Source organism: Anastrepha obliqua, chromosome 2, assembly GCF_027943255.1.
Source record: "Anastrepha obliqua isolate idAnaObli1 chromosome 2, idAnaObli1_1.0, whole genome shotgun sequence".
In the NCBI taxonomy this organism is placed as follows: Eukaryota; Metazoa; Arthropoda; class Insecta; order Diptera; family Tephritidae; genus Anastrepha; species Anastrepha obliqua.
In genome coordinates this window covers 61,014,170-61,030,692 of record NC_072893.1, presented here as the reverse complement: position 1 = coordinate 61,030,692, position 16,523 = coordinate 61,014,170, and the positions used below count along the sequence as shown (strand labels likewise).

Sequence of the window (16,523 nt, the reverse complement as noted above, 5' to 3'; positions counted from 1 at the left end):
AGGGAAACAGGAGCGTGCGGACCGCTCTCTACTTAGTTAATGGACTGTAGAAGCTATAATACTGGGAATTTTCGCACGAAAATTTCACAGTATTTTCTTAAGATACTATACTTTCGAAATATCGAAAATAAATCAATTTTTTGAAAATTCTGGACGTATGTAACCTGTTGTTGTAGCAGCATAAACATTCCCCATACTTACATACGAGGAATGCTGCTGGAGTGACAGTCCTTGGCCGGATATAAATCCGGGTCGTTTCGGTAACGTAGAACCGACTGTCGTGGAAACAACGCATGTAACCTCTTAATGGCCAGTGTAGCATTCTGTTCCAGCCTCCTGCAGCCAAAGATTGTCTAAGTTCATATTTCTTAAATTAACACATAAAAAATAGGCCATAAATTAGAGTTGCTGGGTATTTTACAAGCTTTTATTCAATATACTGATAGTGTAACTTACATTTCAAGAAATTTTAAACATTTAAAAAGCCATGAAAACCCTTGCCTATTATTATAGTGCTATATGAATATATATATTTTTTAGTATCTACTGTTGTTTATCTGCGAATTTATTGCGGAACTCACTGCTGAAGAGGCAGCTTGCTGTATATGCTGATTTCTCATAAATTCTGTAGCAAATTCTTGCTGCGCCTTGGCCATGCTGGCTCCAGTGCTACGGTAAATTGTGTGAATCTGTGGCACAGAAGTACAGTTATTATTGATATGTATACATTTTCTATTGCAAAATCTTCTAAAAGTAATATACGACTTATTATATTAAAGGGTACCTTAGTAATCATCATTATATTTGCAGCAGCGGTTGTTGCAAAACAAAAAGCTATGCAAAGCAAGAGGAGCCCCACAATTATGGATGATGCAGTTGATTGAAACTGCGTAATAGCAACAATAAATCCGCAATACCCTGAACCAGGGACACCAACGGCTTGGAAAACCGTAAGCACAGTTTGGAAGAAGTATACAAAGAAAAATACCATAAAATTAAAACTGGAATCATTCCGGAAAGCTTTATAAGCCGGTCGAAACCTGTAAGGAAAAAACGTCGCCTGTAAAATCTATACGCGATTAATATCTTTCAATTGATTTACTTACCAGCAAATGTATGATGCAGGAGTAGAAAGCATGGCGTAAAATAAAGCTAAGCCAAATGTTGTAAATTCTGTATTATGCAATAATAGTATTAGTCCACCAAGAATGTTGAGTACCATGGTCATGGTGTAAACTGGAATTATCGTAAATAGGTATTAAATACTTTTACTTTCTTTTTAGTTTTTAATACATATATAAAAATCGATTCAATATACAAAGTACAACGTTTGTGTGATAAAAATATGTAGTCAGTAAATCGAAATTTCGACACCATCAGTATACGCCAGAAATTGCAAACTCCTATAAGCAGGATATGATGGTGCCTAATCAATTCAGCTATGCAGCTCCAATTATCATTTTAACCAGATTAAAGAAATTATATTGTTGTTGTTGTTCTAGCAGCATAGCATTCCCCATACATGTACGAGGAACGCTGCCGGAGTGACAGTCCTTGGACGGACAGATCCTTTCTGAAAACCCTTCCCGCGGTAAATTCCAATTTTAACGGAGCTAGCGATTAGTTCCAAGGCGAATAAACATAAGAATTTTTTTTCTTGCGATTTGGTGGTTTGAATGTGCCTTGGCACAGCCCATAAATTTTACCAAATACGGATCTGTGTCGATCAACGTTCTTTTCTAGAATTTGACTCAAACCAGAATATCTTACCGATTAGGTCTAAATCCACTACTTTTAAGTTCATTCAGTTCACTAGCGAAGTACTTTGGCATTTCACAGAATTCTCTCCATATAACTTTACATGCAATATTAATAGACTAATATCAGGAAATTGGCGCAAATTACAGGATCACTAATCTTGTAGATTTGGCTACTATCGCCGGTAAATTGTTCTATGTAACTTTGCTCTTTCTTTGCTGGCCTTTTGCTATTCACCCATTGTTATGATACAGCACGTGGGTTCCGTCCTTGTTGCTGTTGTAACAGCAAAAACATTCCCCATACATATATGGGAAATACTGCTGAATTGACACCCCTTGGCCGGATATAAATCCGAGTCGTTTCGGTAACGTAGAACCGACTGCCGTCCACAGCTGGTATTTTGGCTTCTTCTTTTTCGACATTATTTCCAGTATTTTCGCAATTTAGCAAATTAGAGAAGTGGCATTTCTATAATTGAAGTAAATTTCGTGGTATGCGGCCAGGTGTTTGTAAAGAGTAAAGGGATACTATTCGCTTGCATTTAACAAGAATGCTAAGCAGGGCTAACTGGACTGCAAACGATTTGAAAATGTTCCAACTCCCAAAAACCACATTTCCATTTCATCTCAACAACAAAGATGGCCTCCCCTATCGGGATATGTAAACCCACTGAATTTCGTGGTGTTGGGCATTTTGTAGGTTTTAAAAAATACTAGTGTTGATCTGGCCCGCATTCGTCTCCAAGTCATATTTTGCTCTAGAATCGACCATATGAAACCATAGAATTCATTTGAAAAACATTTGAAAAATTACAGTTCTCTGGGGACACTTCTTACAACTGGTATAACAAAAAAATGCTACTTACACATCCATGTATAGTACAAATGTTTCACCAACTTTTGAAATTCCGGCGGTATCTCTAAGTTGAAATCTTGATAAAAACATGGTTTCACACAAAAATTATCCGGCAACGGTGGCCAATTATTCAATTGCGGAACATTTCCCTGTAATTGCTGCTCACGTCTGTCCAGTTCTGCAGCCTTGCGATCCAATTCTTCTTGGCGGCGCTAAAAAAACATGTACACTCATTAGTAAACTATTACAACCAACCTTAAGCTGCAAGCCAAATAACTGGATGAAAAAGCTGTTTTGATAAGGTACTACAACTATAAAGGGATTATCTTGTACATAAACCACCCATTGTTAGGATATACATACATTTACTATACGTTCGCCATTAGTTCAACAATAAAAACTAATAAAGATAGTATGTTTGTTCCAACATTTTTTACGAGAACATATTTAGCCACAACTTTTCCTTCAATTGTCGCTGTGCTGCAATTGCCTGACATGACTCAGGTTTCCGCCGACCAAGGGCTGTCTCCCCACTAAACTAGCACTGTCTAGTACGTTGTACGTAAATTCAAAGTCTGAGAGTAAACTGAACCTTGATCCTGAACTGAATCCTTGAGCGAATTTCGCTATTAGTGGTTGCTAATACCGAAATTCGAACTTGAAAACCCCTTTACTTAATTGAATACAAAAAAATGATTACTTTGATATTAAAATAAGAATAATTACTAAAGTATCAATTTATAAATGAATTCAAAAATTAACCATTTACTGATTGTAATTACTTTCAATAAAACTCATATTTTACTTAATTTTAAGACCTGATTAACTGCGTGAATTTTTGAGACATCGGAATTAAATCTTTGTTATTCTGCTGCTTGTATACTGAATATGCATATATAAAAGTATCTAAGAATAAAAATACGTATACGAAGTTTTTTTTTTATCAATATGTGATTGATTTTTAACGTTGCCCTTCGAACAGGGACCGTGCAAGGCTCAAGTTGCCATTGAACGGCTGATCGTTTTTGGAATAATCGGTTTCATTGTAGAAATGCACTCTGACGTTGGCCCTCCCTGCCGCTGAGCAACCCCTATTAGAAAATATAATATACTATTTTCATAATTTTGATAGTGGATTTTTATATTCGACTACATTGACTATGGTTTTATTGCCAATATATAATCACAAGTAAAAAACAAAAACGATTACTCAGCCTTTCGTTACAATATTGCATTGCTATCGATGACATGTATATATATATATGTATGTATGTATCAATACGTGTTTTACATATACGTGGGTGCAATGAAGTACATATAATTTTCTAGTGATTTTAATATTCACATAATATATACAAACCGGCACTGTTTAGAAATTAGTTACATTACCTGTAATTCTTCAGTGGTTATTTGAATACTCGTATTTGGAGCAGCAACTGGAGGGGCGTTTTGCGACAAAGGCTGGACGACTGCTGCATTATTACCCGAATTTATCTGCAATTGCGGTTTGACGTTTTCTTGTTCAAATGGGTTATAATCTTCCAAAGAATTTTGAATATTAGTTGTTACTCTTGTTGCCTGTTGTATAGCAGGATCAGCAAAAGGATTTTCGCCAAAGGGGTCGTCAAAACCAGACATTTCTAACACCAAACTTTGTTCGTTTACCTACTTTACATTGGTGTCATTGAAGAAATTTTTTGCTAAACACTGGATAGTAGGAATATGTAAGAATTAAATAAACACTACAGGGTTAGCCGAATAAGAAGAAAAATTTTATTGGCAACAAGTAAGCCTCAAAACCTATCACCTTCTTACAGTGCATTTACACAACGAAGTTTTATATTTCAATTTGATCACACATACATAGGGCTCATATAATGGACGAAAACGATAAGATTACGCAGATTTCATGTGTAAAAAAAGTAGCAGAAGCAGCTAATAGCTGTAACATATTTCGTACCTTACATTTGTGTTATTCTGAAAGTTGAGTAAAAATTAAAAACAAACACTCATATAAATATTTTACTTTCAATAAATGTAAATCAGTGCTCTTTAATTAATATAAATAATGTAAAGCATTTTCCAGTTTAAAATTAAGTGAAGACACATTCAATACAATGCATTTGCATATTCAATGCAAATTCCCAAATAAATTCAAATATTTCAACAATTAAGTAAATAAAGCATATTCTTCTCTTCTCCTCATATGTCTCTTCCTCCCTGAATTTGGGATTCTGAGAGTGTATCTTATGGCAGATATAGCCAGCCAAGTTATCCAAACCGTCGTGCTCTATATATTATCAGACAGCTAATTATTATATTTAGAACATAAAATGTAAGCAAATTGTTGCATTAATGGTGGGCAAGAACTAATTAAGTTCGAATTACACGGTAGAACAGCTAAATTTACTTTTTTATAGTTATCTATTCTCTAAATTGTTAAACTTTGTTTAAATTTTTCATTGTTGTCTATAAAATTCAAACAACAACCAAATAAGCGCCTACTGATAAATTTGTCATTTCGAGGGCTTTGGCATTCTAGAGGTATTTTTCTTGTAAAGGGCTACTTTTAGCTGTATGAGAACTATCGATGTCGATAACTCTGCTTTGACAGCTGAGAATGAAAAACTGTGTGGCAATTTCTAATCAGTAAGGCTTGGCAACAGAGAACAACGCTTCCAAATTGAAGAAATTTACTTTAATTATGTTCACTAAGTTCATACATCACTGGCGTCATCACCGGCCTTCATATCTTTCGATATGAGGATAGAACTGTCGTTTACGGCAAATGCCGAGCGCCTAAGCATCGACGATAATTGGCGCGCTTAACAACCGATTCAATGCAATATTCACGCCACCATTTACATCATACGGCCAGATTTATTGGAAAAATAGTCAAAAATTGGACTAATCGAATGGACCATCAAAATTGTAGCCGCGATGGACATATGTATATCGGATATCATATTCAAAACGAATGCCATGAAATTATCTACGAAAATATAATAAAACATATGCATTCCTACAATAAAAAGCTCTTTAAGAAGCAACCGATAGATATACCTTGTTCTATACAAAGATAAAGTGAAACTTATGTTCCGTGTATTCGGCGCTTTAAAGCAAATGCATAATTTATCGATAAAAGAAAAAGCTGTTTAGTTTACTCATCTTTAACAAATTAATGATTCATTCATCTAGTTAGTCATTAGTTGATTGGAATTCAAGACAAATTTGTTTTTGGGCTTTAATGTATTAGGTTCGACTGTGTTAAAAACATTGAAATAATAGTGCTATCTTGCTGTAAGTATCTGCTTTAATGAAATACTCTTTATTTGTGCTAATAAGTTACGCGTATAATTTAACAAGATATTAAAAAGAAATGTGTTCTGAATATACAATTATGTTAATACAAATTCCCTCGTCAATGATGGTTAAGGGAATTTTTGAGCAGTATGCATTGATCAGTCGGGTTTAGATACCGAAACATCCTAGATTTTCATCCGTCCAATAGCCGCAGCTCCAAATGGTTCTCTCAAATGTTTATACTGTGCACCAACAAAATAGAGGTTCACAAATATCGTTCCCACGTTCTTCTATTTGGCATGAGGAATGTTTAGCTGCTAACACCAAAATAGGTTCACAAATATTAATTGGTTGAATTGAAAACAAAGCAAATATACCTCACATAAGCACTATCCAAAAATAAATGACAATATAATAAACTGGGTAAGCATTATTGTACCGTAATTTGCTAACGAAGTAATAAATTGGTGGAGATGAATATTGCTGGTTAAATGCCTAAAAAGAGTGAAGTTAAATAGTTTTTTATACTTTTATTTTCGCGATTATACACAAGAATCTTTTATGTTACAATATTCTTTATACAAGTTATTTATTTCTTGGCAGTAATATGTTCTATTGCCTTGCCTGGTGTTTTTCTTTGGGTTTTTTGTTTCATCTTTTGTGGACGACATGCAAGTTCAGACCGTGCAGTGATTAGCAACTTTGATAAATCCAAACGACTCATCGAAAATGTCACAAGTCCTAAAGAATTCAAAAACTTTTCATCAACTTTGTTGAATTCTGTTCGCTTCGAATTGTTTTAGCTTGGAATGCCCGAAATTTTGTTGCAAAATATGTGCTTGAAAAAATGTCTTTTTTTATTGTTCCTATAAAATTTTAAAAACTAGATTTAGCAACTTTTCATTCTAGCTAGCGATAAAACATTCAATAAATCTAAAATTAAATTCTTAAGGATATCCCAGCTATCTGTTTTTTTTTTGTTGCCGTAATACTTTGCTAGTTTGAAAGGCTTTTAATCGTTGGTTGGCTTTAAAGTGCATCCAAATAGTATAAGTTTGGTAGAATATGTTTGTAGGGTTGTGGGACCCGTAAGCTGGCAAGCAAGAGCATATTGCGTTGAGCTCGGGCATACCTGTTATAAAATATAATTTGGAAGTCGAGAAGAAAATTTTTATTCATGTTGCAAAATATCATACCAATCAAATAATGAACCTTGACCTCTAAACGTAATTGATATTATTTCTAATACGTTTTGATGGTCAGAAAGGCATAACTGAACTAAATATTCATTGAGTTAAAAAAAAAATAGGTTGAAACGCTATTGTTCCTATTAAGTTGAGACGCTGTAAACACAAAACAATACATGTTAAACATGTTTGATTATATTAGTTATTGATTTTTTATCTCAATACTTTAGAATTAAATGATCAAGCATACAAAGTTGGCTAGTATTGGCCAATGTACATTTAGAGTTCTCAATCGTAAACATTTGTAGTTGCAGCACAGAATATTATATATAAACGCTCACATTATAAATATGTGTGCTTGAATGTGCACGACTTATTTTTACCAAATATGTACCAGCAAGGCCCATGATGCGAATGACTAATTTGACACAAATCAAGCTTGTATATATGCATACAAATAGTTCGTAAGCTTGCTGACCGAGTATTAAAGAATCGAATACATATGGCTTAATAAGGTCTGGTATGGTGTGTGAACAAGTTGTGGTTAAATGACTTGAATGCTATGCATCTCTTTATTATTTATATTTTAAATGAATTTCGCTGAGTTCAAAGACACGTAGAATATTTTTTTGTTTTTTTGCTCGTAAAAGAGGTGATCACTCATTTCTCAGATCCACCATTCTTATCTCAATGAGTGCGTGATTCAGTCGGTTAATTTTTGAGATATGTGTCAGAGAAATTGAGAATAAATAATATGTTGGTTACAATTTTAAAAGAACAAGTTTCCAATCCGCACCAACATTTTATTTTGTTTACTTTAATGAATGGTGGGAATGGACCAGTTTTCAATCCGCTCTTCATTGTTCCTATATTGGTGTGGGAAATTTATTAATACATTTACTATTTTTGTCGGTTAGTTGTAGGCTAGCTAAATCTCGATGACGTTGCTGTTATTTAACGGTCCTTGGCCGGTTATAAAAGTTCGGTAACGTAATGTAACGTAGCACCGATTGCCAAGCTAACGCGCTAAGGCTCATGACTCCAACTGCGTGACTTACACATTCATACTATGTTTCATTTACAGGTTAGAGAAGAAAAAGCTTTAAACAAATTGTTGAAGTAAAAAATAGTTTTTTATTAAATTTCTTTGAAAACAATGTTTATGGTTTTTTCAATCTGTAGCCAAAATATATAGATTACCAGGATTGGTGATGAGAGAACAATTGACTGCTTGCCCCTAGGCCATTACCAACAGCCAAATGTAGGCCTGACAAATACACCCCGGGCTATTTATGAGTACACGTGTTGAACTTATTTTTTTAAATTGATTAAAAAATGTATTCAACAATATTCTTCATATATTTCATATTTATTGCTAAAACATTTTAACACAGATGCTATGATGATTTTAAATCGAGATGTAATTGAGAGTCAGCCAAGCCAGGTTTTAAATCATTATTCCTCAAATAAAAGCAAAGGAATATCGTATACATAATTTTAAATGTTTTCTTCCTTTGTCTAATAAATCTTTTAATTATTACAGTTTTTTTGGTTCACAATGTCGTCTCGTAAAACCGCCGGTCGCCGCGCCACTACAAAAAAGCGAGCACAACGCGCCACATCAAATGTGTTTGCTATGTTCGATCAGGCTCAAATCGCCGAATTTAAGGAAGCTTTTAATATGATTGATCAAAATAGGGATGGGTTTGTGGAAAAAGAGGACTTACATGATATGTTGGCATCGCTTGGTAAAAATCCTACTGATGATTATTTAGAAGCGATGATGAACGAAGCACCCGGTCCAATAAATTTTACCATGTTTCTCACTTTATTCGGAGAACGCCTACAAGGAACCGATCCAGAGGACGTGATTAAGAATGCTTTTGGTTGTTTTGATGAGGAGAATTCAGGAGTATTGCCTGAGGATCGCTTGCGTGAGCTTCTAACTACTATGGGCGATCGTTTTACAGATGAAGATGTAAGTAACTTTTGCCTAAAGCGAGCTCATTTATTTATTCCGTTTGGATACTGTACCTTTCTAGCATTATTCCACAATTGTTCAGGCGCATTGAATGTTTTTATTCGCTTTTTGCAAAGGAACTAATGGTCCTTAGAATTAGTCTGACTTTAATATAGGTAAAGTTATGTTGATTATTGTTTATTTGAAAGTTTCATAAAAATAAGTTGGTAGAATTGGTTCAATATAGCCAGTTTCGATAACTGCATATTTAGATTTAGTATTCATAAATGATTACCTGAAATAAACGTAACGCAATATTGTCGCCAATAGATCGTTGATAATATATTACTTTAAATGTAGTCAAATATATGTTCTACATTTCTGTATGTACATTAGGGGACTTTTCGGTTTTTTTCTTCAGATTTATCTCACTTTTTTCTTAATATTTTATGCACAAGATATTTATATTTTTTATGTGAATTAATCTTCTGAATTAAAACAAAATTTTTTTACAATTTTCTAGGTCGACGAGATGTACCGCGAGGCGCCCATCAAAAACGGATTGTTTGATTACCTCGAATTTACAAGAATTCTTAAACACGGTGCCAAAGACAAAGATGAACAGTAAAACTTGATTGCCATCTTCCACATTCCTCTTAGAGATTTGTTTGAACATATACATAAATTTTTTACGCGAATAGTCGATGCAAACAATAATATTTTAATCTCTTTCGTTGCGTATAATCGAAAATAGTCTATAAGAAGTTTAAAGGAAAAACACCAATTTGGAGCATGCAAATTTTTACAAGTATTATATTTAAATAACTGTAAAGTGTATCTTTTTATAATTAAATTCATTGGTTAAATTCATTAACAATTTTGGTTTTATAACTGAAAATCATGAGCTCTTCGCCATTCGCAATAAATAATCCTGTATCAATAAAATTGATTTTTATATAATGGTTATATATAAAGAAATGTTTATTCATATCGGGATGGGTATTTTGGAAGAAAGTGAAATGTTGGAAGATTTGAACTTCAATGTGAAGCTTTCGCGCATGAAACTTGGTAGACTTAGAGCAAAGTGCCAGTCTCAAAATTAGCAACATAAAGGTAGTAACTACTTAAGACACTGGCTGATACCGAAAAGGAGTGAAGGGGAGAAGTCATGAACTGTCCTGCGTGATTTCTACGTGATGTGATCAGGATTAAAAAGCTGCTTGGAAAATATTTCAGAAATTAGCGATTTGATTGAAAAAAATATATATAGGTTCCTTCAACTCTTATCTATGAATGGTCGGTTGGTTAGAGTGGTGATTCATCCAGAATCCAACTAGCGCTTCCACACCATTTTGTTTCCACATCCTCGTTACCAACTTGTTTAACAGTTACTTACAGCAAGACTATATCCAATCTGTGCGGTTTAGGAACCTTATTCGGCTGTTGACGTCTATGCCAGACAGTTGCTCGAGACTCTCGAACAGCGATTTGCCCAGGGTTAACATTCTGTCCTTCCATAGGGCAGGGCATTGACAGAGGAAATGGAAGATTGTTTCCTTTTTCTGCGGTTGTTTACAACTATGACAGTATGTGTTGTGAGGGATGCCCATTTTGGCGGCTTGTTCTCCGATAGACCAGAAGCCAGTTATGACTGCCGTTAGTCAATGTCGACGATTGCTTGAGGTTGTAGGTGGGCCATAACGTCCTGCTAATTTTGCATTTCGTCTGGTCTCTCCACCTACAATCTGCGATTCGAAGGTATTTTAGGGAAATTGCATTCTTGACTGCACCTATTGGTGTGAGTACTGATTCTGCAAGAACGTTATTCATGGCAGATCCCCCTCTTTCCAGTTCATCGGCTTTTTGTTGTTGTTTTAACACCATAGGTAGCCCTGTCTGTGTAGGCATATCATCGGTCGTCTTCGTCTAGCTCATCTAGGGGTAGGCCCAGGAAACATGCTGTTTCGACAGGTTGGGTCCAGAGGGAGAGGGGGGTTAGATGAGTCGGTTTGAGGGGGCATGTGAAGAAGTGGTTAGTATCGTGTGGGGTACCTTCACATGCCGGACATGTGTTTGGTATGTCGGGGTCGATTCTGGATATGTAGGAGTTTAACCTGCTACAGTATCCAGAACGTAATTGTGCCAGTGTTATACGAGTCACACGGGGCTTTTTCGTTACCTTCTATGTTCCGGTGACCCAGTACCCAAATTAAGGTTACTTTATGGTTTTCACTCAAGGTGGTGAGGCTATTCCTACTTTGCTCCACCACTTTAGAGGTTGTTGTAGCCGATTCCAGTGCCTGGATTGCAACTTGGCTATCCGAAAGAATAGCGATATTGGCCTTAAAAGAGAAATCCGTGTTTAGTAGCCTACAAGCTTCCCCAATTGCCAGTACTTCCGCCTGGAAGACACTGCTGGTATTAGGGAGAAGCACAGATCTATCTATGAATAATCGTATGAAAGTTTCAGTCACTTAACTCTTATATACATATATATACAATTTTCGCGTACATTATTTTTGGGTGTTTGGCCGAGCTCCTCCTCCTATTTGTGTTGTGAGTCTGGATGTTGTTGTGAGGGGCTTTTTCACGGCAAAAACTTAACTCTTATATACCAACAAAACGACTCTTTAATAAACATGAAATAAAACTCAACTGCATCTGGATCCATCCGAAATACTAAGTACCACCCGCGGTGCGAAACAGATCGCTATACGCCTGAGCATCGTTTTAAAATATTGAGCACGTACTTCAAAATGAGAGCTGTGATCCACGAACTGTAAGTTTATTGAAAGTAATGTCGTGATTGGTGCAAATTTTTTGCCTTTTCGTTAAAAAAAACTTCGAAATAAGTTTCTTAAATCGCGTTGATTTGAAATCGTAGGATTTACAGAACATGTCTGATAGTTTTCTCTATAGTTCCAAACATTTTTCTGCCTAATATTAAATTCCTAAGCAATGAGTTGTTGTAGCAGTTCACTAGGCCCTGCCAGTGCGGTGTAGTCACCGATCGCCTTCGTCTAACTTATCCAACGTGAACCCAGAAGGCATACCTTACATGCTGGTCTGCTGATTGTCGACGAATGGCCTAGCTATTGCACACGATACTGTTTTGAGCCAATAAACGGCTAACAAAATTTTTGGATGTCTGCTCCGACTCTTTATCAGAACTTTTTATTTCACCTAATACTTCAAAACAAATTTCACCAAATTATCTTTATTGTGTACACTTTTAGATGAGAAAATATTATGAAAAACATTTCTGGTTTTGATAAAACAAATTTTGTAAAAGTGGCCTATTTTACACTCATTTTGTTAGATTTTGAGTCCCAACAGATTAAAAAATATCGTTGCCTTACAATATTTCTCACTTATAAAAGGTAAACTAATCCAAATGGATCACAAACTTACGCATTACATACCGTTTTTTATATGAATATAACAACCTGCAAAATATTCGGACGTTTTTTATGATTTTTTTATATTTATTATAAATATGCAAAATTATAAAATTCCTCTCATAAAGTAGTATCTCTTTCAGTAATATTATATATTAGGAATGAGTAAAAGTATAGCATTCAATAAAAAATTAAGTGAATGCTTTATCAGATTTGATTTTAAGCTTTCTTTTCCTCTTCAATAACTTCCTTCGTAGGTAGAGGATTCTTCTCGCATGTCTCAGTGTGTTTTAATTTTTTAGAATCAAAATTTTCAATGCCAGAAATAAGTTGATTCTTTTCCTTTTCCTTTTCGATTGCTGTAAACAATAAAGTACAAAATAAAGGTTTAGTGAAGCTCATTTTCAATAATGGGTTTTTTCGTCAAGTAAATACGTAATATACTACAGCTCTACTTTGCCTTTTTAAATATTTTTTGTTTGTTTGGGATTCAGGTGCTTTAAGATATCAAATATTGTTTGTCTATTTCTAGTAATAATCTTAGTGATGTTGGTAGTAATAATGTTAGTTCACAATAATCTTACCTTCCTTATCGGGCAAGGGATTCTTTTCATTAGTTTCAGTGTGCTTCAAGTTTGATGGATCAAAAGCTGCTATCCCAGAAATTAAAGATTGCTGGGTCTTTTCAGCAGCCACATCTAAAATGGTAAAAGTGGATTAAATATATTGCAATATATATATTTATAAAAAATTACCTTCCGCAGTGGGGAGTACAATTTTTTCGTGTGTACTGGCGTTCTTTAACTTATCAGTGTTAAAGCCTTCAAGTTGACTTTTCAAGTTTTCAGCTACTTTGGGGAGGTCTTTAAGTGCGGGAGATGCCATTTTGTATCTAAAAAAATTGAATATTCTGTAAAATATTGGCTCATATAGATTTGAAATGTTAGATCTATAAAAATATTAACTAAAAAGTGTAACTCAACCAATTTTACATATTAAAAACACCAAAAAGAGAAATCTGCGAATGCCTTAGCCTTTTCTCATTAGACATGGGTGCAATTTCGACATCAAAATGCTTCTTATCGTGATCTAGAAATACCTATGAATATATTTAGTACAATAAGTCTATTTCTCCAATAATATTTCTTCCCTTAGTTATTATGAGCGACCTTTGGTAGCTGCCTTTCCTCCTGTTCCCACATAACTTCCAACACAAAGGACAGCGGGTAATATATAAGGCGAAACGTCGGCCGTTGTTGTTCTTGTAGCAGCATAAAAATTCCCCATACATATATGGGGAATGCTGCTGAAGTGACAGTCCTTGGCCGAATATAAGTCCGGGTCGTTCCGGTAACGTAGAACCGACTGTCGTGGGAACGCTACTTCAGTGTACCGAAAATCTTGCTTAGGTTTTACGTAAAGATGGAGTATTTGTTAAACCCAGAGACTGATTTTTATAACTGGCTTTATTTTCTTTACTACCGTAATCAATTTAGTTCGGATAGTGATCCAGTAAATAATATCCAGCAAGGAAATTCTGGCGAATTTGCATCAAAAACAAAAATTGTTTGTACGGCTTATACTTTTTTTATTACATTGAAAATTAAAATTGAAATAAGAAATATGGAAAATTTAAAAAAGCTTCACGAATAGCTTCACCTGGCGAATACTACCAGGTACGCTAAATTCAATTTTGTGATTTACATAAATTCTAGCCTGTTCGATCGATCATCTGTTCGCCAAAAACTGAGAGTTTTTGATAATTATCAATATCACCTTCCCAACTATTATGTTTTAGTAAGAACCAGCTTTGCACAAATGTGCATATATTTATCGGTTTATACAAAAATATTTTTCTTTTTCTCACATACCTTTGCATACCGATTGAGAATGGTTTCTGCATGGCCACCATTCGATAGGGCCTGGGCTCAAAACCAACCAAATGATATTTTCTAATACTCCATATATTAAAAATGAGAAATTATTTTTATATTTTGCTTAGAACCAATATTGGTACCAGGCTGTGGTGGGCTTAAATTTAAACTTGGTTCCACGCTAAAATCCAGGTACTAAATTACTGCGGTTTTCTTAAATCCCAGTTTAACAAATTTAGAACAGTATTTTTTTCTTTTTTTGACTACGTAGAGTCCGAAATAGCAGTAATTTATTTTACTTTACTGATAATAATTTTATAACCGGTAAATTTTATTACCGAAAATTTTCCCCAGTTTCTGTAATCGCAACTATACCGCGTTGTAATCATCGGCAAAATAATGAAACTCACAATAGTGCTAAAAATGCTAAAAATTCTAAAGTTATTTTGATAATTTCTGACCATGAAAACAGAATAAACTTTGCTTTATGAAATTCCAACAAAAGTATCTGAGTTTGAGCGAGTGGTAATTTTTTTTTTTTTTGTTAGTTAGTATACGGTGTTTTAGATGCTAAGAAAAATAGAATTACTTGCGATTAATGTATTTATTTATATTTAACTTTAAATGTATTTCATGCCTGCATAGGGTGTGTCACATATTGGGTATGAATAGGTAACTTTATTTTAATATGTAATCGACTGTTATCTGCATACATATGCAACGATAATATTAAATTTGTTGAGTCAACAACATTAATCGAATCGTTTTTTTTTACTTGTTTGCTCATAATGCAATGCAGTTTTGTAGTTTTATTTTCCAAACCAAAAAAACTTCAAACTTCAGATTAGTTGCCTTATTTGTCTGTAAATGTGACTTTTCTGCTTTATATTTGCCCGAGCATTTTCTCCACGTCAGGAATTCATTGCAGTATATCATTGCACAAATAAAGTCGGCTCAATCAAATTGGTACGAATGTACACATGTATGTGCTAGCTTAGCGTGACCATTTACGTACATATATTGAGATTCAACTGCCTTTCCGATTCCACTATATTTGTAGAGATATCTCAAGAAATTAGGTTTATTAGAGGAATAATCTCATTTTATTTACCATTTTTGACAAGATCAAATTATTAAATTACATCGCCCTCTTATTCGAAAAAAGGCAGTTTTATTCACTCCTACCCGGCGGCTTTCAATTTCACCCTTTAAAACCCACATAAAAACTGGTAGTTTGAGACAAGTTGATATCAAAGAACCGACTGCAGTACTCCAAACCAATCCCAATACGCTTTTGTTCTATACATACACATGTATGTTCGTATATTTTTCGGTAATGCAAATTACGGATGTACATATGTATGTATAAATTTTTATACGTATGTACAAATGATTCATAGGCGATGCAGTTAAACAGAAAAACTAAAGAATGTATATTTTACACAATTCCTTCTAACGTTTCTTTTATAAAAATTAAATAAATCTCAATAGTTTTGTTCATGTATTCCGTTTTATCTCAATAAATACTTCTTAAATTGTCCAAGTTGTAAAAGACCAAAACACCGGCAATAACAAGAATAATTCCTAGCATTTTAAATAAAATCTGTATAACAATACTTACATGTATATTAATCAACTCTTGTGTTAAAAGCCTATGACAAAATTTAACAAGCTATCTACTTTTTGGCCACTCCTTTATTAAAGATCGATTACTCACGTCTCAATACTCCAACTTCAAAATGTACTTTACGGAAGAAATTTAAAAAAAGAAAGCGAAAGCATAAATGCTACTCTTCCCGGCGGAAAGGAAACATTGCCTTTTGGTACTATCGGTAAAGCAATGGAACCCATCAAGCATTTTTATGCGAAACATTTAGAAACGATTTTAGTAGGGTAGTAGGTACGATGTAAAAAGACTGTTTGTATATCAACACACAAAATTTAATAATTGGCTCCTAACTTGAAACATTTCAGAAAAAAATAGCTTTAAGTTGAAAAAGCCTAATTCAAAGGCAAGTACCAAAAATATTTATTATTTAAGCATGACTGCTACCTTATCAAAATGTATCGATACCAAGAATGATAGAGTACAAAAATATACATGAAATCGATTTGTTTAAAATAACTTCCTAATTTCCAACGGAAATTTGAAAATCTTAAAATAATTTTGATGGATCGCTACCAA

The 16,523-nt window shown here is 34.2% G+C and overlaps 3 protein-coding genes across 4 annotated transcripts; 1 reads left to right on the top strand and 2 right to left on the bottom strand.

The window, feature by feature from the left end:
- Positions 1-399: 399 nt before the first annotated feature.
- Positions 400-4,333, bottom strand: LOC129238917 (secretory carrier-associated membrane protein 1). Of its 2 annotated transcripts, XM_054874150.1 has the most exons (6): positions 4,186-4,333; positions 4,006-4,110; positions 2,627-2,828; positions 1,107-1,236; positions 785-1,040; positions 400-689 (listed from the first exon to the last, which is right to left on the bottom strand). In XM_054874150.1, exons 1-6 carry the CDS (start codon positions 4,252-4,254, stop codon positions 537-539), a joined length of 915 nt encoding a protein of 304 aa, XP_054730125.1. In that variant the 5' UTR covers positions 4,255-4,333; the 3' UTR covers positions 400-536. The 2 variants fall into 2 exon arrangements, with proteins under 2 accessions (XP_054730125.1, XP_054730124.1); XM_054874149.1 differs by having other exon boundaries at positions 4,006-4,332.
- A 1,469-nt stretch (positions 4,334-5,802) lies between these two features.
- LOC129238811 (myosin regulatory light chain sqh) lies at positions 5,803-10,013 on the top strand. The gene is made up of 3 exons (XM_054874003.1): positions 5,803-5,916; positions 8,650-9,084; positions 9,590-10,013. The coding sequence occupies exons 2-3, from the start codon at positions 8,665-8,667 to the stop codon at positions 9,692-9,694; spliced, it is 525 nt and encodes a 174-aa protein (XP_054729978.1). The 5' UTR covers positions 5,803-5,916; positions 8,650-8,664; the 3' UTR covers positions 9,695-10,013.
- Positions 10,014-12,527: 2,514 nt separating this feature from the next.
- On the bottom strand, positions 12,528-16,108 carry LOC129239141 (thymosin beta). Its single transcript, XM_054874463.1, has 4 exons — positions 15,960-16,108; positions 13,220-13,356; positions 13,049-13,162; positions 12,528-12,823 (listed from the first exon to the last, which is right to left on the bottom strand). Exons 2-4 carry the CDS (start codon positions 13,347-13,349, stop codon positions 12,684-12,686), a joined length of 384 nt encoding a protein of 127 aa, XP_054730438.1. The 5' UTR covers positions 13,350-13,356; positions 15,960-16,108; the 3' UTR covers positions 12,528-12,683.
- Between the last annotated feature and the right edge of the window lie 415 nt (positions 16,109-16,523).